The sequence below is a fragment of the Penicillium robsamsonii genome, assembly GCF_028829455.1.
Source record: "Penicillium robsamsonii strain IBT 29466 chromosome Unknown utg000003l_segment0_segment0, whole genome shotgun sequence".
Lineage (NCBI taxonomy): Eukaryota > Fungi > Ascomycota > Eurotiomycetes > Eurotiales > Aspergillaceae > Penicillium > Penicillium robsamsonii.
This window is the reverse complement of record NW_026643221.1, coordinates 6,372,355-6,393,229: the sequence shown is the minus strand read 5'-3', so window position 1 is coordinate 6,393,229 and position 20,875 is coordinate 6,372,355. Positions and strand designations below refer to the sequence as shown.

The 20,875-nt window shown below is 49.1% G+C and overlaps 11 protein-coding genes across 11 annotated transcripts; 5 read left to right on the top strand and 6 right to left on the bottom strand.

Annotated features, from left to right (window-relative positions):
* Positions 1-550: 550 nt before the first annotated feature.
* Positions 551-832, top strand: N7447_007177 (uncharacterized protein; the record flags this gene model as incomplete). The annotated part of the gene is made up of 1 exon (XM_057231439.1): positions 551-832. The coding sequence occupies one exon, from the start codon at positions 551-553 to the stop codon at positions 830-832; it is 282 nt and encodes a 93-aa protein (XP_057086529.1).
* A 235-nt stretch (positions 833-1,067) lies between these two features.
* N7447_007176 (FAD-dependent oxidoreductase) lies at positions 1,068-1,698 on the bottom strand (the record flags this gene model as incomplete). The annotated part of the gene is made up of 2 exons (XM_057231438.1): positions 1,068-1,481; positions 1,552-1,698. 2 exons carry the CDS (start codon positions 1,696-1,698, stop codon positions 1,068-1,070), a joined length of 561 nt encoding a protein of 186 aa, XP_057086528.1.
* A 498-nt stretch (positions 1,699-2,196) lies between these two features.
* N7447_007175 (pyrroline-5-carboxylate reductase family protein) lies at positions 2,197-3,159 on the top strand (the record flags this gene model as incomplete). Its single annotated transcript, XM_057231437.1, has 2 exons — positions 2,197-2,236; positions 2,291-3,159. The coding sequence occupies 2 exons, from the start codon at positions 2,197-2,199 to the stop codon at positions 3,157-3,159; spliced, it is 909 nt and encodes a 302-aa protein (XP_057086527.1).
* A 249-nt stretch (positions 3,160-3,408) lies between these two features.
* On the bottom strand, positions 3,409-5,115 carry N7447_007174 (Major facilitator superfamily domain general substrate transporter; the record flags this gene model as incomplete). Its single annotated transcript, XM_057231436.1, has 1 exon — positions 3,409-5,115. One exon carries the CDS (start codon positions 5,113-5,115, stop codon positions 3,409-3,411), a length of 1,707 nt encoding a protein of 568 aa, XP_057086526.1.
* Positions 5,116-5,743: 628 nt separating this feature from the next.
* N7447_007173 (uncharacterized protein) lies at positions 5,744-6,070 on the bottom strand (the record flags this gene model as incomplete). The annotated part of the gene is made up of 2 exons (XM_057231435.1): positions 5,744-5,979; positions 6,034-6,070. The coding sequence occupies 2 exons, from the start codon at positions 6,068-6,070 to the stop codon at positions 5,744-5,746; spliced, it is 273 nt and encodes a 90-aa protein (XP_057086525.1).
* Positions 6,071-8,043: 1,973 nt separating this feature from the next.
* On the top strand, positions 8,044-8,766 carry N7447_007172 (peroxiredoxin family protein; the record flags this gene model as incomplete). The annotated part of the gene is made up of 4 exons (XM_057231434.1): positions 8,044-8,099; positions 8,150-8,262; positions 8,337-8,500; positions 8,587-8,766. 4 exons carry the CDS (start codon positions 8,044-8,046, stop codon positions 8,764-8,766), a joined length of 513 nt encoding a protein of 170 aa, XP_057086524.1.
* Positions 8,767-9,420: 654 nt separating this feature from the next.
* N7447_007171 (Mtc5p) lies at positions 9,421-13,723 on the bottom strand (the record flags this gene model as incomplete). Its single annotated transcript, XM_057231433.1, has 2 exons — positions 9,421-10,455; positions 10,523-13,723. The coding sequence occupies 2 exons, from the start codon at positions 13,721-13,723 to the stop codon at positions 9,421-9,423; spliced, it is 4,236 nt and encodes a 1,411-aa protein (XP_057086523.1).
* A 510-nt stretch (positions 13,724-14,233) lies between these two features.
* Positions 14,234-14,931, top strand: N7447_007170 (E2 ubiquitin-conjugating protein UBC13). The gene is made up of 4 exons (XM_057231432.1): positions 14,234-14,313; positions 14,380-14,468; positions 14,527-14,658; positions 14,713-14,931. The coding sequence occupies exons 1-4, from the start codon at positions 14,261-14,263 to the stop codon at positions 14,886-14,888; spliced, it is 450 nt and encodes a 149-aa protein (XP_057086522.1). The 5' UTR covers positions 14,234-14,260; the 3' UTR covers positions 14,889-14,931.
* An 864-nt stretch (positions 14,932-15,795) lies between these two features.
* Positions 15,796-16,656, top strand: N7447_007169 (60S ribosomal protein eL24; the record flags this gene model as incomplete). The annotated part of the gene is made up of 3 exons (XM_057231431.1): positions 15,796-15,846; positions 16,046-16,189; positions 16,375-16,656. The coding sequence occupies 3 exons, from the start codon at positions 15,796-15,798 to the stop codon at positions 16,654-16,656; spliced, it is 477 nt and encodes a 158-aa protein (XP_057086521.1).
* Positions 16,657-17,700: 1,044 nt separating this feature from the next.
* gup1 (glucosamine 6-phosphate N-acetyltransferase) lies at positions 17,701-18,367 on the bottom strand (the record flags this gene model as incomplete). The annotated part of the gene is made up of 2 exons (XM_057231430.1): positions 17,701-17,790; positions 17,861-18,367. 2 exons carry the CDS (start codon positions 18,365-18,367, stop codon positions 17,701-17,703), a joined length of 597 nt encoding a protein of 198 aa, XP_057086520.1.
* A 590-nt stretch (positions 18,368-18,957) lies between these two features.
* Positions 18,958-20,852, bottom strand: N7447_007167 (class II fumarate hydratase; the record flags this gene model as incomplete). The annotated part of the gene is made up of 6 exons (XM_057231429.1): positions 18,958-19,144; positions 19,198-20,215; positions 20,270-20,385; positions 20,456-20,493; positions 20,549-20,593; positions 20,646-20,852. The coding sequence occupies 6 exons, from the start codon at positions 20,850-20,852 to the stop codon at positions 18,958-18,960; spliced, it is 1,611 nt and encodes a 536-aa protein (XP_057086519.1).
* Positions 20,853-20,875: the final 23 nt, after the last annotated feature.

Here is a 20,875-nt window from a genome sequence, read left to right as displayed (position 1 = left end):
ATGATACGTCCCATACTACGGTTGTTGAGATCATGACGCGCGGTGGCCAATGCTTCATTGGTCTTAATTGATGATTCCTGGCATGTCATATTTGCATTGAACCTTCAAGAGTCGGATACTAGGTCTTGGGTCCAAAACACCTAAACGAGGCTTGTCAATCGACCAGATTGCGAAGACAAATGAAGCAACCCATTATACTTCAATCTAGCTCTGGCCTCCTTCGTAGCATGTAGTAAGTATGTTGTATGAAAAACCGATGTAGGAATAGTTTATATTTAGAACAAAGATATCAAAAAAATAATGCCTTGTTCCCAATCATAGCTGTGCCATACACAGATCTCTTTATCTCAGATAAGGCAAAGTCTAGGATGAAAGAAATCCAAACACAATGCTATTTATTTCATTGAGTTCTATAAACCTTTTTGAGATCCTACAAATATGGAAGTTTTCTTCCCAAACTCCATATTCTACCACAGCGTCTCCCCCCAAGACTAGTATCACGAGTACTTACGCCTGTGATCTACCATTTCTAACAACCCCATCACCCATCATGTGCAAAATGCGTTATAAATGGTATCGCGGCCACTGCGGCATCAGTGGTTGTGGACACACAGAAGCAGTGTGGATCGAGCGCTGTAAAGAAGCGAATGCCCGTGAGAGACGAGTACCTTGTCCCAATCCACGTCCCGTCCTCCGTATTACTGAGGCTTTTGGGATGGGCTCTTGTCGCCCCTGTCTTGGTTGGGCTGTGTTGATTCCGGGAGCTCCTGAATTGGTTAACCCTGAGCGGGTTGATAGGCCTCGTCGGCGGCAGCAAACATCGACTCATTGATTTTAGTGCCTGGGTTCTGGCGTCTAAATAATTCATGAATAAAATCATGCTGTTTTACGTTTGAAGAATAGAGTAGATGTAGGTTGAATTTTGATATTTTCTATATTTACTTCGTAGAAACTTCTACTGTACATCGCCGGCCTCGGTCGGTGTCACGGAGATCCAGTCAGTTTCGACGGTGAATTATTGAATGATAGTGAATATATCGATTTGCTTTTAGGTCGATGAAACCCCTTCACAGCTTAGACAAGGGTTGAGATGAATTCTCCGACTGTTGACCACTCCTTGCCGCCAAGAGATCTAGGACCAGCGGTCCCACCAAAGATATCTGGGAGCTTTGTACTGGGTTTCTCAACAGCAGTATAACCGAAAAAGACGTTTGTGGGACGTATTCAACAAGAGACTTCGAGCTGGTGTTGGTGTAGGAAGAGAGGGGTATGGCCAAGGAGTTGGGGCCATGCAACTGGCCAATTTCGGATGAATTATCCCCAGCCCCAGCTTCGATAATGACGAGCGAGGAGGGATAAAATCCATTCCTTGTGCGGATACCGGCGCTCTTTTTCCCGGTCAATGTGCTCACGTAGGCTATTTGGTCGACTTGTTGTCCCAAGAAAAATTGCACGCCTGCATCTTGTGCTGAGCGATAGACCTATATAGCCATCAGCAATTATTCTACCCCCTTTTCCTTTATGGAAAATAAACGGCTTCTAGGGGTACACTACATTTGTCAAATCTCCGAAAGGGATATAATCATCTTTTGCAAACACTGAGATATTTGTGTAGCCTCGTAGAGAAAGATGTAGTGCTACCGAGAGGCTAGCGGCACCAGCGCCGACAATAATAATAGAATCTGATGCGGAAGCCATTAAAGAAGATAAACATCTATTTGCGGGCTATTAAGCTGATATAGTATTCTCCCCGCATTCTCAACCCCGTCATATTGTGCGGAATTGGAGAAAAAGGGCCTGAGATAGGAAAAGCAGTGAGGAGTGTGAGGGGAAACTATTAGCGGCCGATAATCGGGAGGACTTCCGATGTTCCGCCGATATGTTTCCTATTGTATTTCTATTTAAACTATGGAGATTGCTTTCAAGCCTCTTTCGAGATTTCTACATGTTTGACTACACTTGTCCAGGGATGTATGCAGCTGCGTAAAGGCGAGAGCTACAAAGCACAGTTGGAGAAAAGCACATCTCTTGAAAGATACGAATATGCTAAAACCCAGCTCATCCGTGCATGTACAGATTCGATTCAAGCGGGGTATGGATTCTCCACACTCGGAAATGCTCCCGATGTTCTTCAAAACTTGTGCTGCTTTCGATTCCTTCCAATAATTTACTTTCCCTGAGTTGAACGTCAATCAAATGGATATCCAAGAGGGAACTCTTTGCATCCTAGGCTGTGGTAAGTGCGCAAGCCCATAGGTAAAATACATCGACTAATGCTCCTACTTTGTAGGAAACCTAGGCATTGCCATCCTAGATGGCTTGGTCAATGCACCCGCGGAAAGGTCCAAAGAGCTACCGTTTGCTCGATACACCGCATGCGTGCGCAGTGAAATCTCAGAGAGGAGAATCTCCGAGCGATTCGTCGAATCCCTGGACAAAATAACCATTTCTCGCGGCAACGGTGTCCAAGCTGTCCAAAACGCCAACGTGATCATTCTAGGCGCCGACCCCGCCGATATCGAGACCGTCCTGACACAACCCGGGCTCCGTGAGGCCTTATCCAATAAACTTCTCATCAGCATTGCAGCCGGCTGGACGAGACAAAAGCTCGAAACCACACTATACGGCAGCGCAACCACCACCGACAATACAGCAGACAGGGCCTGGGTGGTGCGCACATTGCCAAATATCGCAGCCCAGGTCTCTCAGTCGCTTACGGCTATTGAGACATCGGAGCCTGTATTGCCGGAACGGTATCTCCAGATAACGACGTCGATCTTCGAGCAGATTGGCAAGGCGGTACATGTTGATCCGAGGTTGATGAATGCTACTACCGCTGTCGGGGGCTCAACGCCGGCTTTCTTCGCTGTGATTTGCGATGCGATGATTGATGCTGCGGTGGCAGTTGGTCTTCCACGGGATCTGGCTCATACTATGATCTTTCAGTCAATGCAAGGGACGGCGACGATGCTTCAGAGTGGTATTCACCCTGCTCTGTTGAAGGATCAAGGGACGTCTCCTGAGGGATGCACGATTGGTGGGTTGATGGTGATGGAAGAGGCTGGTGTGCGTGGACATGTTGGACGGGCGCTTCGGGAAGCTGTTACTTTAGCTCGTTTGATGGAGACGACGCCCCATGTTAATGATACAAGGCATTAACATGGTATCTCGATATTTCTTTTCCCGATGATTTTTGAAGTGACACGGGGTGGTTTCTGCCGAGTCATCCCAAGAAAAGAATACACCGACGGATAGAAAGCGATATATGCGGGTGATTAAAGGAACAAGCTATCAGACATACAAACACAGGAGCCTTGAAACATCTGTGACGACCCCCTGTCTCATAACCTCTGATAATATTCCCAAATAGCCACATGCATCCATCTATAACAAAATGAAATTGACGATTCACCCCTCTTTATTTATTGTAGCATCGTGTAGTCCAAACTGTGTATTCAACTCCTCCGTGAGCTCCAATTGCTTGATGGGTATACAGAGAAGCAACCCGACACCACCAAACGGGATCGAAATCCACCAAACCCACCGCAAGCTATCTTGATAAACACTGAGCACTTCCGCCATTAGATTCGGGGTATTACTCAAGGTACTCATCAGCCCTTGACTGGTCATAGCATATGCACCGCCATTAGCAAGCTTTGCGCGCAGAGACACATCACTGACGCGATACAGCAGCTCCTGGACCCGTGCATTGAAAATAGTAGTTGGAATAACAATACCCCATATACAACCAAAGCTACGCATAAACGCCCAGGTAGAAGTTGCAGTAGCCACATCGGACTCGGATAGCGATGCCTGAATCGGAGGTAGGGTGCTGGATAAGATCATACCAGAACCAGCGCCAAAGAGTATCTGAAAGCCAGCCCAGTCGCGAGCAGGTGAATGGTCATCTAGGAGCGAGAAGAGGCCACTGGCAATCGTGAGGAATATATATCCCAGAAAGTGGAAGATGCGGTATTTGCCAGTGATGGCGATGATAAATGCCGTGATGATACCAAAAGGTGCAATTGCGGCTGTGATGGGAAGCACGTATAGCCCGGATTCCGTGGCAGTCGAATTACGTATAGCTTGGAAATAGACTGGCAGGAAATATCCAACCCAGTATAGCAGGACAGATTGAAGGAAAGCAATCCACAGTGCGCAGGTTCCAGTGCCGCTTGAGAACAGCCGGAGTGGAATTGAGGGCTCGGCACAGAATCGTGAGATCTGATGCAGGTAGAAAAGGAAGAGTCCTCCAAATCCTAGGATAAGAGGTAAGATAACACGCCATGAAGACCAAGCATAGGTTGTTCCAGCCCAAGTGAGAGCGAGCAAAATCGAGATAACGGCAGCTGTAAGGATAGAATTACCAACGAGGTCCACCCGCTTGAGCTGGTGCCACACAGTACCACCACTGCGCGGGTGGGTGACTCGCAGGAATAGCACTAGCAGCAGAATTGACGCAGCACAAAGCGGTAGGTTGATATAGAAGACCCAACGCCACGAGACATACTGGGCGAATGCACCGCCTAGCAAGGGGCCGATCACTGTTCCAACTGCCCACACAGCTGCCATGAGCGCGACATATTTACCTCTCTGACGAAGGGGGACAAGGTCACAAATGACGATGTCCACGAGGGTATTGATACCACCGCCGCCGATGCCTTGGATTGTTCGTCCCGTGATAAGCAGTCTGGTGTTCTTCGAACCACCGGCCATGCCGCTCCCCAAGGCAAATAGGACAACCGAGATGATCAACATCCATCTTCGACCGAAGATGTTCGCGGTCTGGCCAAAGAGTGGTAGGACTACCGTCGATGATAGAATGTATGAGTTTGTGATCCACATGTATAGTTCGCCGGCGTCAATCTCAAGGGCGATTGTGGGAAGGGCAGTTGAGAGAATGGATGTGTCGAGGGCTGAGAGAAAAGTTGTCACGCATAGTGCTGGGAACACAGCCCAGAAACGCCATGTTTTCTTTGGGGTGAGATGGTCATGGTCATTGTTAGATTGCGTTGGTGCTTCCCTGTGTTCTTCTGCTGGTGCACGAAGAGAGTCCTGTACAACTGGTTCGGTCGGCAATGGCTTTTGACTCGATAGTAAATCTGCTTCTGCCATAGCATGAATATGTCGTGCAATCATAGTACAATTAGGGCATTTATATATGGAGCTCACATTTGAATCCCGAAATCCGCTGCTCAACCCCGGTTATCAAACCCGTTCCACGGGAAGTTGCTGATATATTTCCAAAGGAAGTTAGAGGCGCATGTACGACTCCGCCTGACTCCTTTACTGGCATTGATCTATAAATGACATTCTGATACTGGCAGTATGGGTCTCAAGATGGAATCAGTGAAAGTAGAAGTGAATATGTATTCAATTTGGGTGTCCAAAGCGGTATTACTAAAGTCGGAAACTTTGCTTTCGATTAAATACAGCAAATTAACCCGAGGCATTGCCAATGCGGGATCCCTATCATGCTACTATTTCGCTGAACACGCCAAAGAGCCTTCCCGCTGCAGTTAGCTTACCTATCTCCTAATACATAGTACTCAAGGGTCTTATGAAAAACTAGATAAATATTGATCCAACCATTAATACGGCTTTAAGGAGCAAATTTGATAGGCGTTGACAGCGGTATGTACGTATGCTTCAGAGACATCCCCACGAGATATGGTCAGCAATTTCACCGTTGACAGATTCACCGATAATAGCTTCATCGTCGACAAGTTCCTTGGTGACAGCCTTATTTGGCAGGCTCGTTGGTGGCTTTGGCGACAGGATCGTTGGCGACAGCCTTGTTACCGACAGCCTCATTGTCGGTGGTCTCGTTATCGCCAGAGAACTTGTCACCAGAAGATTCACTTTCTGACACCGGAAAGATGTATGGGCATGCTCGGCAAGTAAAGTAGTTTTGAAACCCCGGGGCTGAATCGGCGAGACGGGGCGAGATGGTCAGGTAGCTAGCACAATTTGGGCAAACTAGGCAAATTAGTCAACATGATTCTAGATAGAGGCGTAGCATAGTATTCTCACATTCTAGTGGTCTTGTTTTGACACGGGACGGTGACATGGTGAAAAACATCAGGTTCCTTCTCGGTATGGAGTACGAAGAATGGTAGAATTGATGGCTTCTGAGAAAGAGAAGATGGCGGGGGTGTGATATGACCCTTGAGTTGTAAAACAGAAGGATGCTGAACGAGAAATCGGCGTTCGGAAGAAACAAACAAGAATTGAATGAAGTCTCCTTCTTTTTACTTTATGGAAGCAGCCTGACTGCCAAAGTAGACAGGGCCTTCACTCCTGTTTGCTGGCCTGAGGGATGTCAGTCCTCCCATCGGAATGGAATAATGTAGTTAGCTACTCTCTCTCTCCTTAGCTCTCCCTCCACTTCGTGTCATAGGAATCACACGAGTCTTTCTTCATAGTGATATTCTTTATGTAGTGATCTCTATAGGTTATAAGTCTTCTTAGCTGGCTGGACTACTGGTAACTCTCAAAGCTTTTCCTAAACCTCACTTATTGTCGCTCCGCACTATGTTAGTATAGTGTACGTACTAAAACGGGCACATACTAAGGTAAGAAGGTCGATATGAATGGTCCTAGAAAACGACGCTATAGTGGGAATATAGCTAAAGAAGGGATATCGCATCTTTATATACGAGGTTCCCGCAGATCATATCTTCTAGTCTCAAACTTAAGTTTAAAAGATGAACCACCAAGGCAAACACGAGGTCGCGGTATTGATGTTGTCCCCTAAACGCTCTCTAATGTCGGACGTCAGGAGAGCTTGAAATGTTTAGTGCCATGTGGGAGGATTATTGACGCTGAGTGCGGAAACGTCCTAGATAATAAATATGGGCTTGTATGTGTTTGATAGGAGCATTAGCTTCCTCTCCTTTGACCTGAACTATATCCTAGAGGAACGGGGAATTGCTAAACGACAGAATCCTAGATATTATCCCAGGCCTATTGCATGGAGCGCAATAACAGGTAAAAACAGGCTTTTGGCAGAGCGATGAAGCTCCTCCCCTAAGGCAAAATTCACCCAGTTAGACTAAGACATCACACACTGGGATGGAGAAGGCCCTTCTGATAATTTGGTCAAGGACGTCACATTGGTCAGATTGTGCTAAATTGCGGCCCAGCATCTAACAAGGTCATACTCAAGAGTGCTCCCCGGCCTCATGGCATTCCAAGGTTAGCAGCAGCAATAGCTGCGTGCTCGCAGGGTGTCACGGTGGGTTAGGCCACAGCATGGTGGACGCCCTGATTGAGTATAGAACTAGAAAACTTGTCTTAGTGGGTTGAATGAGCGAGAGCAAGACATGTCTCGCTTCTTCTTATATGCGAGCACGGGCAAGTGGCGTGAATATAACTAGTGACGATCCAAGGTGACGTCTGAAGAAGATGTTGGGCAAGCTATGGCTTAGTCTATCTCAATAAAATTCCAGAGGTATTGTACATGCAGCTATAGTGTTACATATGGGTTGTTTCACATCGGATCTTGCGTCTTCGAGTTGAACGTCATCGACATCAAGGAGTCTTTGGCTTGAGAGATGTATCAAGGCACCCAGGCACTCATGCATATAGATCACATGACCTTATCATCCCACCTTCTGCCTTGTATATCAGGCATTGAATAACATCATCCCCCACCTCAGTCCCTCAATTGTCGGCCAATGACAACAATAAACTTGTTCCTAAGAAGCCCGAAGAACGACCAGGAACAGCCAGAAATATTAAATCCGAAACTTATCTTAATGGCCTAGAGAGACGGGCTGAGTCATCTTAGATCCGATTCGTTCAGAATACAAATCAGATAACGAGTCTCGGCCGTCTTTCTTGATAATCCATGTGGTTCGGTATCTTTCTTTTTCGGATCACCTCACGTCCAAGGTAAATCCAAGGGGCCCACTTAAATCCCGATGGGCCGATATGTGTCAGCCATAAATATTAAATACACTTCTTCCCCCCTTCCTCTCTTCTCCGTATCCACAATCTTAACTTCCAATCTCTCTCTCTCTCTCTCTCAATTCAATCAAAATGGCTACTAAGGGTTTCAAGGCTGGCGACGCCTTCCCCGAGGACGTTGTCTTCTCGTGAGTCATGGTTACCCCACTCAATTGCAATCCAGCTAACAAACAAACAGCTACATCCCCTGGTCTGAGGAGGCCGGCGAGATCACCTCTTGCGGTATCCCCATCAACTACTACGCCTCCAAGGAGTGGGCCAACAAGAAGGTCATCCTCTTCGCTCTTCCCGGTATGTGACCGCTCTTTCGAAAATTTTCAATTTTCTTCCTGCAAGGTTCTCGTGCTGACCGCCACTCTCTACAGGTGCTTTCACTCCCGTCTGCTCCGCCAACCACGTCCCCGAGTACATCCAGAAGCTCCCCGAGCTCCGCGCCAAGGGTGTCGACCAGGTTGCCGTCCTTGCTTACAACGATGCCTACGTCATGAGCGCCTGGGGCAAGGCCAACGGTGTCACCGGAGATGATATTGTATGTGATCCATCACCTCCTTCCAACCACCAATTCCCCAAAACAAAACCATGGACTCGATTGACTAACTCGTGTGTTTCTTCTAGCTCTTCCTCTCCGACCCCGATGCCAAGTTCTCCAAGAGCATCGGCTGGGCTGATGAGGAGGGCCGCACCTACCGCTACGTGATCGTCATCGACCATGGTAAGGTCACCTACGCCGCCAAGGAGGTCGCCAAGAACAGCCTGGACCTCTCCCGCGCCGAGAATGTCCTCAAGCAGCTGTAAATTCGCTCTGAAAAATAGATTTGGGTAAATAGGCTGGCGCGTTGTTTCGTGGGTGATGGGGATTCGGATGATGTTTGTGTTTTGCAAATATCCACTGTTTCTCCCTGCTTACAGCGGTTTTCTGGATTTTTAGATCGCCCTGTTGCTTGCTCAGTTGCCTGAAGAGTGAAGTACTTTTAATGAAGCCACGAGTTCATTCTTTCTATTCTTTGTCTTTATAGTAAATGGTCGTAGTCGTGAATTGTTCCAAGGTTGACATGTACATGGGTGAAGTCTTGGAACTATACCCTGTCGTTTTAATTGGTGCGCAGGGTTTCAAGGTTAATATTGGACTAGTTTCAAAGGCCGGTGCCACAGTCGTCCGTGCTCAACGCCTGGGAGATCTAGATCGGTCAACTGCCAAGCATCCGAATTTCATAATAAAGTGTTAAATTACAATGCCACCCTTATTGCAGTGAGCTCGTAGAGAAGAAAGTCCCCTAAAACCCTTTTGAACTACGGCCTACTCCGCAATGATGTATGATATGGATAGTGTCTACCGTTGAATTCATGAATCAGATTGACCAAGTAAGTTGTTAAAAGTTGAAAGCCCTTCCCAGAAAGCAATGGATATACGCAAAACCATAAACACCGATCAACGCCAACCCTGAAAAATCAAGAATTCCTCAAATTCGACGGCACGGCGACAGATTTATTCTTCTTCCGAGCTTCTTTCGGCTGCAAGCCACGACTCAGCCCACCGCCGAGACCACGCGCCAGAGATGCAAATGGCGACGAATCCTGCCATACATCCAAATCGTGTTCAGGTTGGCCAACGCCCTTGGGCTGCTGTGCCTCTTTTCGGCCATGATCCAAGACAACGGGCTCAGATTGTCGGCGATGAGAGTGTTTCGCCTGTACAATGCTGTGCTGGGTGATGGGTGCGTATTCCGTGGGGCCGGGGGATGCTGGTTCCCACACGGGCATGGGGACATCAACGGCAATGTGCTCGGAGCATTGACAGCCGCATCCTGTTGGACAGGTTGGAAGGAACTTGTTCTGGTCTGGGTTGTCGAATGGGCTGTCGAATTTGTCGGCCGGTCGAAGGAACCAGTGTCGATGGCAGTCGAAACAGCTTACATGTCCGCAGCTCAGACAAGGGATCAGCATACCATCGACCACCTCGCCGCAGATGACGCAGGGTAGTTTGGTTGGCAGTGGCTGTCGAGGCTTGCAGTTAGGGCATCGGCGGCCTGATTGTTTGCGCTGGTGTCGCTTGGGGGGGTTATTCGGGTCTATGGATTGTTTATTAAAGATGGAGAGCTGCAACGCGTGACCGCAGCTGGCGCAATGGCGCTGGAAGTCAAGAGCTTGGAAGTTTGGCTCCGGCTGTGGGTCTTCCAAAGCGGTCTCTTTGGAGATGATGCTGTTCCAGTAATGGCTCGAGGTCAAGTCGTCCACTCGATCAGCCACGGCTCCAATCTTCATCACCTCGCTTTGTTGGACGGGGAGGTCCCAAATCGATAACAGATTGGCATAAGCAACGCGGTATGACCGATACATCGACTCCTCATCCGTGTCAAGAAAAGAGTCTTGCGCTGGTCCGTCACTTTCAAATGCATTTTGGTTCTTGAAAGTGACTTTGAATCTTGCGGGTGGTGGTGGAGTATCCGTTGCATGATTGCTTTCAGTCTCCGATTGAGTCTGTGACTAGAGAGTAATCGAGGTCAGATATCAAACTTTGCGGGCATCTCAAAACTGGATTGAAACTACTTACCACTTGTCCAGCTGCCACACTTGGGCTGTTTTGCGGAGTAGGCTTTTTCTTGTCCATCCTACTTGTTGGGGGTGACGCAGACGACGGTCCGAATGTGAATGAACGAGATAATGAGGACGCCAACACTGATCCAAACCCAGATCCACTTCGTGCCTGGGATTGCTGATCAGGTGATGCAGCCATGGAGACATTGTGGCTCGGGGTTTTTCGGTCAGCAGCGATGCCTCGTGGACGGGACATGAACGGAGGAGTACTGCCTGTGGAATATGGGGGAGTGGAATCGAGGCGCCAGATCTCACTAGACGAGCGTGCTGAGGTCTCGGGCGCAACCTGGACCTCTTTGGGGACAGCTGAAGCTGGCATCGCAACCTGTGGCTTGGCTGGAATTGCCGATGCAACAGGGGAGATATCCATTGAGAAATCATGTGTCCCGGGTGTCTTTTTGGCTTGCTGATTCTCTAAATATCCCTCTTGGTTGGCTTCTAGTAGTACGCATGAGAGCATTGCCACCATTTGCACATCACCAATACGCTCAAAGTGTTCGAAGAGAGCAGGGACAAGCCAATGACTACCAAGGGGGTGGTCGCCCCAGCGAATGATACTGCCCGTCAAGTCTCTATACAGCCCATCTCGTCCTAGACCACCAATTCCGCCCCCTTTTTTGTGTGTGCGCCTTTGCAACAGCCCTGGCTCAGGCAAAGTGCGGGGGCTTTTTCGGACATGCAATATTAACTTGATCAGACCCCAGATTTGGGCCAATTCGTAGCATCCAGCATCAAGAGCAACAGCCGCGTTATGAGCGCATACATCTGTTCCTTTGCCACATATGCGATATTGACTCGCCAATTCCCGCTTGACGGGTAGCATATCACTCAGATCATGAATAGATACGATATTCTGGGGTGCTTCTGATTTGACTGTGGCACCACCTGCAGTCGATCGCTGAGAATTATCTGTTGATCGTGGCCGGTGGAGGCCATAGCTGCCAGCACTACGCCACGTTCGAGGTGCTGGGAAACGTGTCGGTAGCCCAGAAATAACGTCAGAGGAGCCCGAAGAGCTCGATGTATCTGAGTATGATTCGTCCGAATCATCCGAGTCACCATCATCTGTGCTCGTTATCGTTCCCGTTCCGCGTGGACCGGGTGAGTTGGTATGTAATCGGCCGAAGCCTTCAAAAACTTTATCGCCTCTAGACCAGCGAGTCATCTCTTTGAAGCCCATGTTTTCGAACAACTCGGATGATTTATCCTTCTTTGGTTTCGGCGGGAAGAAGCAAATGAGGCGGCCGTCATTTGCCCAAAGCGCGCCGCATACTTTGGCCACAGGCACCATGACGTTGGCATTGACAGGACGGAGTAGCTCAGAGCTCATCCCCAGTTCTTGGCTCTGGGTCATGCCGACTTCATCCTCGTCGCTGGATTCGCCTTCCAGTTCACCGTTAACAGGAGACTTGAGATTATCGCTAGTTTCATCCAATATCCACGCGATGCTGTCCTCCAGACTGCTTTCGCCTAGAAGATAACGCACAGCACCTTCCAGGCACCCTCGATTTCGGGACATGTAGGTTTCAGCAATTGTGCGCAGTTCAGCGGTGGTCTTCGCAGCCCATTCATCTGTGACGGCTGCCGTCTTTTGGAATGCAAAGGTTGGGATAGCAGTCTTGGGATAGCTCATTGGGAATTTGATATCTACTTTCAAGAACAAGGAGGCCCCGTCAGCACCCCAGGGCCCGTTGAGAGAGATGGAAATCTTTCTTTGTCGAACATCAACTGAATCAAACGCCACCTTGGTGAACTTTTCGCCGACCTGGCTGATTTCATCTCCTAATGTCTCAATGTCCCAGCCTGAGATCTTCACACCGCGCATCCAAGCAATTGGATTTGTGTCGGCTCTTAAATTTGACCTCGGTTGCATGCCAAATCGGTCAACATGGCCTCCCTTTATCCAACCCCGAGCGTGAGGAACAGTAATGGCGTTCATCCCACTACCTGCCGCAGTATTCTGGTTTTGTTGCCCAACAGAGGAAACCACGTCAAGGTCGTCGAGATCCAAATCTGAATTCACATCGCGGAAACTCCGATATACGGCACCGAGACGTGTCACGGTTCGTGTGGAAATAAAGGACTTGCCCTTTTCGTACCCGACGCGCGCCAGAATCTCAGGGTCAACTTTATGGAGACGAAGTTCCCTGTCTGTCCCCCACGTGACAAGTTGGTATTCGCGGTGGTCAATTCCATCCGCTACCCCTCCGCGTGGTCTCCACAAGAACTCTTTGACGTGTCCCTTGTGTCCGGGAAAACTATGTACCAAAGGCAAGTCATCCTCTGGGTTTGAGTCCTCTCCAGCTCGCCGGCTGTAAAGATGAAGATCATTGTTGCCTCTCTGTGGCATTGCAAGCATACCCCATCCAAATGGCGTGTTGCGTGCCCGCCAAACCGGAAATGGTGTGTGAATCTGCTTTTCTGGGACATCGGAATCTGAATCGGTGGTGTAGTCCCAGAACTTGATGGTTCTATCTAGGGAACATGTAACTAGAGCACCGCGTCGAACACGATTCCAGTCAACTCCATAGATCTTGGTGTTATGTGCTTCAATCGACTTAATCGGGTATGCGCCCATGCGGTCATCCCAAATCCGAAGGAACCGGTCATGAGAGCTTGCGATGACATGAGGGTCTTGTCGATTCCATTTCACCTGCGTTGCACCAGTAAACCAATCAGAAAATGAGACCGCTGGCCGCGCCGGAGCACGTAAATCCCAGCAATGCACAAAGCTGTCCACGGAACAAGTTGCTAGGATATCTGGATGGAATGCCGAGAAATTGATATCGGTGATTGCTCGAGTATGGGCGTGAAGCACAATTTCAATTGAGTTCTGCCATGTCTTCATGGCCAAATTCCAGACCAATGCTTTCTGGTTAGATGTACTGACAACCCACTGATCGCGTGCAGCGAATGGCGACCACTGCACATCAGCTACCTCCCACGGTGTGTGATGAGGGAGATAGCGCGGTGGCGAATATGGCGAGTCTAGGTCGATGACATGTAGACCCTCCTTGGACGCTAGAACGACATCGCGTCCACAGGGGGATATTGACATTGAGCCCACCGGTTGCTCTACATGAAATGAGCTGTCCTCTTCAAACGTCGGGCTCTCCATAGCCGACGTGAGAGGTCTCGGTTCCATTGAGCTAGACATGGTGACTGTGACTGCCGCTGCGTTTAATCTCCGGTGTTCGTCGGGCCGCGATCTTGCAGGAACCGAGGAGTCAAAGGTCTATCCATGCAGATAAAGCAAAACCATATGTAGTTGGTAGCGATGCACCTGTTCCCATTTTCCACAATGGCATCCTCTATCCTTGTTTCATGCTTGGATATGGTAGTTATATTCTTTGACTTGTCGCGAAGACTGGAGAGTTGGGTTGCGATAACGCGATAAGGACAGGCACGTGGCTGGTGCTGTGGCTGTGGCTGTGGGACTATGACATCACATGATCTCGTATACGGGACGCGAAATAACCCCACCATGCAGGAGCCCCTCGGCCGGTTACGTCGAGATCTGGACCTGGATTTTTTGTTATCTTGCGCATTACTTTTCTCTGTTGGCTTTTCCGATTACATATTGTGGTCCCAGTCAACGTCGAAAAGGTGCAGGTTTTTAGTCGCCTTGAAGAACAGTCTGCTCGTCTGAAATTACTAAACCAGGTCTACACGCGAGTCGATAAGCCGGTTCACCATGGCTTTACCCAAGAGAATCATTAAGGAGACAGAACGTCTGATGGCAGAGCCGTAAGCAAAGTATCTCGCTCGAAAAGTCAAATGTATAACAGCTAACATGTTGTGCTTGGGTATCAGTGTTCCGGGCATTAACGCTGTGCCCCATGACGATAACCTCCGCTATTTCGACGTCTCAATTCACGGACCAGCACAATCTCCATACGAGGGTAGGCTCACGATAATAAAACCTTCATGTCAATTGAAGTACTAACGTGCTTTCTGCAGGTGGTATCTTCCGACTTGAGCTCTTCCTGCCAGACGACTATCCTATGACCCCACCCAAAATCCGCTTCCTGACCAAGATCTACCACCCCAACATCGATCGTCTCGGTCGCATCTGTTTGGATGTCTTGAAGAGTAAGATGCAGCATTATTCATTCTTAAACGACGAATATCTAACCATGTTTTCAGATAATTGGTCTCCAGCTCTCCAGATTCGTACGATTCTACTCTCGATCCAGGCACTGCTTGGAGCCCCGAATCCCGATGACCCGCTCGCCAATGACGTTGCTCAGAGATGGAAGGACGATGAGCCTGCTGCTATCCAAACGGCAAAGGAGTGGACTCGGACACATGCTATGACCTAAGTCCGTTGGTGTTATGTGACCATGAAGTGCAGGACAACCCTTTTTATCTGCGATAGCAGGCATTGAATTCCAAGCGTTTGTTATTGGGCAACATGCTTTGAGTAGGATTCCGTTCTCTGCTCCTCCCATGACCCTTGTCTCAGGTTATTCTGGCTTTCTAGAAGGCGTTGCGGAGAACCAACCTCCTGAGGTCGTCGGCTCCACGCCCCGAGGCCGGGTGTGTTTGGCTTTAGTCGGCCATTCTTAGCTGGAACACATCCGTCATTATACATCCAATGTAGTCCAGCCACTTACAGCCCCCACAGGTGTACTTATCGTTGTATCGTTTGCTGCATGGATGTGGTCCTCGAATTGTACATATGTTAACTGTATCTATTCCTCATTCCAACTCTGATAGAGAGCCATCGAAGAAGATATGTATATGTAAACTGAGTACACATACTTGTATATGAGGATGCTACTCGATCCGCTCTATTACGGACAGCTTCCACCCGCATATGTAGTCCAGATTCCAAGGAAATTCGACTTCATTGAAGCCAGGAGTGGTTGGTCAGCGAAAGCGCTTTGCCGAGGACTTGTTAGTAAAAAAAGGCGAATCTCATGTCATTTTATGTATTTTATCATTTTTACCCATAGCAACGTGTAGATGGAAGCAGAGACTTAAGTGATAAAATTCAAACTACGCAACTATCCTGACCAGAAATCATAAAGAATTGAAGTATTGGAAAAGACAGTCACATCATGTGATCTTATCGATAAGTAAACCCGGAAAGGGCAGAGGCGGTCACGTGTCGCACTTTAGCGAGCGCCCGCACCACAATTGGGTCAGTAGCATCACCGCGATCCACGATTTACGACAACCACTCAACGCCAACCGACCCCCGTCAGCGCATCTCCATCCGTCAAGATGCGTACTTACGACGACGCCTTCAGCGGCCAGAAGATCTACCCTGGCAAGGTGCGTTTGCAATTCCAGTCGTCGCCTTTGGGAGGAATTTGTGTGCGAGGGAACAACGGCATCGCGGATTCGACATTCACATTTCGATATTTCAATACCGTCACAATTGTTGCACTCCGTCTTAGCCGAACCGTCGCACATGAATTCCGCCGTGTTTTTGTTGCTACTTGAGGCTAATCTTTGATCTTTAATGTTTTAGGGCAAGCTGTTCGTCCGTGGCGACAGCAAGATCTTCCGCTTCCAGCGTGGAAAGTCCGAGTCCCTTTTCCTCCAGCGCAAGAACCCCCGCCGCATCGCATGGACTGTTCTCTTCCGTCGCCAGCACCGCAAGGGTATCTCTGAGGTCGGTCGCCCCTCCCCTTGGATTACTGTTAGATTGTGTGGAGGGACAAAAGGCCTAATCGAATGGTGACGCCAACCATGAGACGGAGCAAGAGGAGGAATTATCACGTCACCACCATGATTCAGATTCAATTGATGGAAAATGCGACTGCAGATTACTGACCGGGTTATTTTTTGGATATATAGGAGGTCGCCAAGAAGCGCACTCGCCGTGTTGTCAAGAACCAGCGTGGTATCGTCGGTGCTTCCCTCGATGTGATCAAGGAGCGTCGCTCCCAGCGCCCCGAGGCCCGTGAGGCTGCTCGCAAGCAGGCCATCAAGGACGCCAAGGAGAAGAAGGCTGCTTCCGCCAGCGCCAAGAAGGCCGAGAAGGCCAAGATTGCCGCCTCCAAGGGCGGTGCCCAGCGCATCCAGAGCAAGCAGGGTGCTAAGGGCTCTGCCCCCAAGGTCGCCGCCAAGTCCCGCTAAATTTCTTTATGAAATAGTTGGGAATGGAGGTGTTCGGAAAGGAGCAGCGCTGTGATGGTTGCGATATGATGGAACTTACGGGCACCGGAGCTGGAGTACTGTCTGACTGGCCTTGGGCCTTGACCTTGTTTCTGGAAATACTTTATGCAATACAATTTCATGCAGAAAAATGGGAACAAAGGAATCAAAAATATGAATCCCCATGCGAGTATTAAAACTATGTTCCTGTCCAACCTCCAGCAATGGAACGTTTCTTGCTTTTTCTCTTGGAGTTCATGTTCACCCGGCCTACTCATGAGTGGTTGGATGTATATCTCTATCGGATCTTGTCAACGAAGTAGTCCAGGCTCGGCCTTCCGGTCTATAATTGAATTTCATGTTATGACTTGTTCTAACCTTTTGACGTTAAAATATCTACATATGCAAGACGAAACACCCATTTCGGTACATAGCCTCTTTCTGGCATCTTGGACTTTTCGATTTCAGGCGGGAGGATAATCTTCCAAGTTGAATAGTAATGATATATAATTGTCATGTTTCAAGCACATCTATACTTAGACCATCTAGGTCTCCATCCCCTCGCAATGCATTCATTGATTCGAACTCCGAGAAAGTAGAGACAATACAACCTTGGGAAACAAGAAACAGCATCAGTAGTGTTACAATATAAGATGAGGATCACCGCAATGGCAGAAGCACCATCATCATGATCACGATTGGTAGATCAAGCATTTCCTAGCCTTCGGACTCCCACAATGTGCAACTGAGTTGCCAAAAGTGGAAGTGGATGCAAAATCATACAGATGCTTCAGCTGCTCCTTATTATGAGCCGAGAGGCCATCTATGAATGCTAATCACGATGGATTAGGGTCAGATGCAGCTCTGTCCCCTCAAATGCAACAATCCCATGCTTTGCGTAAGTTTCTCATGGATAACGGCGCCTCGCCGAAGCCTTGCGGGACTAACTGAACCAAATGACCCAAACGCCATGCCAAACAACCGGTGTGAACCAGGCGGTTAAAAAATACATGGATCAATAAACGCTCAGTAATAATGCGCCATCTCGAGGCCAGCGCGCTTGAAGCCACACTTGACATAGAAACCCTCATTGACTTCGGAGCAGTCAAGAATGCTCTGTAAACTAGTCAGCAATGAACCGTGACACAACACTAAAATCATAGATATAAGAGACAAAAACACATACCTTGTAGCAGCCAACCTGGGCAGCAACATAATCCAAAGCCTGGATAATTCTCAAGCCAAGCTTCTTGCCCTGCTGGTTCTTCTCAACGGCAATGTCTTCAATGTGCCCAACCATACCGAGCGAGTGAATAAACTTGCGCTCAACAATCAGACTGCCAGTTCCGACAATTTTATCCGCACCATCGCAGACCACGAGCATGTAGTACTCGTCATTGCGCGAGGTAATCCAGTCGTACCGCTGGTTCCATGCTTCCTCGGTGATATCGCCAACAGTTGTCAACACACGTAGAACGTCCAGGTAGCCGCGGTGGTAGTCTGAGCGGCGCATGGGCCGGATTGTGTAGTCTGTTGGTAGGAGGGAGATCACTTCGGGGGAGATGAGGTTGGAGGGGAAGAGGGGGCCGTCGGTGAGGGTATCGATTTCGGCCTCTACTGTGGTGATTGTTGAGCTCATGATTGGCTTTGTGGCCTCCGGCATTGTGGTACTTGTAAGGGCGTGTGCGGTCATTTTGGTGGTGGGTGTTGGAGAGTGGGAGTGTTGAAGAGATTGAGGGTTGAGGGGTTTGTTTATCAGGGGCCGAGGGTCGCAAGGAAGATCGGCGGTCTTGGATTTGAGTTAATTTGTTTGAGACTTTAGTATATAATTGAGGAGGGATACAAGGGTTGCGTGGGAAAGAAGATGTTTTTAAGATGTTCAGAAATAAGTACTTTACTTTGCAGGGTTCAGGTACAGCTGAGACACCGCCACTAAGGGGGGCTTTTCTATTAATACTCCCCCCATACCAAGGGACAAGTGGATTTCTATTTTTTGCTTCTCTCAGGTTTTTTTACTATGTGTAATTTGCTTATTTCTGCATTGTAAAATTCTAAATTTATTGAAATCTATAGTATCAAAATGATATCAGCCCCGGTTCACTAGCGTTCTTGATCGGGTTTGCGATCGAAGATGCTATTTATAACTACAGAGAAAGTTGGGATCACAACACAAAGAAAACCGTATAATATCACAACACAAGGTGATTAAACATAAAATTCTTTTCAGTGTACACATCCTATCTAGAATGATCTATAATATCACAGGACAGCATTGCTGTACATCTACTTCAACTCCTTGGGGGCCAGCATCAGCTCAGGGCGGACATACTGGTCGAACTCCTCTGAGCTGAGAGCCTTAAGCTCCATAGCGCTCTCCTTCAGAGTAAGGTTCTTCTTGTGAGCGTTCTTGGCCACCTTGGAGGCCATGTCGTAACCAATGACAGGGTTCAGGCAAGTCACGAGCATCAGACTATCATACAGTTAGAATTTGCCATCAAAAGTAAGGGAGGGTTAAGTGCATACCTCTCGTGGAGAAGGGAGTTGATACGTCCCTCGTTAGCCTGCAGACCGTCCACCAGGTGGGTACGGAAGCTGTTCATGCCATCAGAGAGGATGCGCACGCTGTGGAGCAGGTTGGCGATCATGACGGGCTTGAAGACGTTAAGCTCGAACTGGCCGTTCATGCCACCGATGGTGGCAGCAACGTGGTTACCCATAACCTGAGCGCAGACCATGGTGAGGGACTCGCACTGGGTGGGGTTGACCTTTCCGGGCATGATGGAAGAGCCGGGCTCGTTCTCGGGCAGGCTCAGCTCGCCCAGACCGCAGCGAGGGCCGGAGCCAAGGTAGCGCACATCCTGGGCGATCTTGAACAACGAGGCGGCCAGGGTGTTCAGGGAGCCGGAAGCCTCGATGATGGAATCGTGGGCAGCCAGAACCTCGAACTTGTTAGGGGCGGTCTTGAACTCAGTGCCGGTCAGCTTAGAGATCTCGGCAGCGACGGCCTCGTCGAAGCCCTTGAAGGTGTTGAGACCGGTGCCGACAGCGGTACCACCCTGAGCCAAGAAGCGCAGGTGAGGGATAGTAGCCTGGACACGCTCGATGTTACGATCGAGCTGGGCGACGTAGCCAGAGAACTCCTGGCCAAGAGTAAGGGGAGTGGCGTCCTGCAAGTGGGTACGGCCAATCTTGATAATGTGCTCGAACTGGTCGACCTTCACCTGGAGGGCGTCGCGGAGGCCCTTGAGCGAAGGCAGAAGGGACTGCTCGAGCTCGACAACGGCAGCGATGTGCATAACGGTGGGGAAGGAGTCGTTGGAGGAAGCGGACATGTTAACGTGATCGTTGGGGTGGACGGGCTTCTTGGAGCCCATGGTGCCACCAAGAATCTCAATAGCACGGTTGGAGATGACCTCGTTAGAGTTCATGTTGGACTGGGTACCGGAACCAGTCTGCCAGACGACCAAAGGGAAGTGGTCCAGCAGCTTACCCTCGGCAACCTCAGCAGCGGCCTGCTTAATAGCCTCACCAATCTTGGGGTCTTATGCAAGTCAATAACCAGACGATATCTAAATTCCGCAAGAGCTTCACATACCAAGGCCGTACTTCATGTTCACTTCGGCGGCAGCACCCTTCAGGATACCGAAGGCCTTGACCACGGGGGCGGGCATGCGGTCCTGGGGCTGGTTGATGTCGAAGTTGCCCAGGGAGCTGTATCCATCAGCGACCTTGTTCCTTTTTTTTTCCCATTGTAACGTCTCGAATTGACAGGGCGCCTTACCGCTGGGTCTGCGCACCCCAGTACTTGTCTCCGGGGACCTATTAAGAAAAAAAATTAGCTTTGTGTGGTGTCATTGCGTCAATATTCACTCACCTGAATTTCACCAAAGGCATCGCTCTCAGTACGAGCGTCAACAGACTAGATCACACGCATCAGTTCTGAATTTGTCCACGCTCTCGAAACTGCATACCATCCTGACGGTAGTTCCAAAGGCTCGCTTGTTGGAGAAAGTGTTCAAGGATTGAAGGCGGGGGAACTGAGCGAATTGACGGGTATTAGAGCCCAGAGATCGGGTAACAAAAGGCGACAAAAGATTGCGAGCTGCGGGGGTGGCTCTGGCCGCATGTGTCAGGGTGGCCATAGAGCGCACCGCGGCTCGGGAGGAAGTGGGATTCATTTATGTGACAATTGGGCAGATGT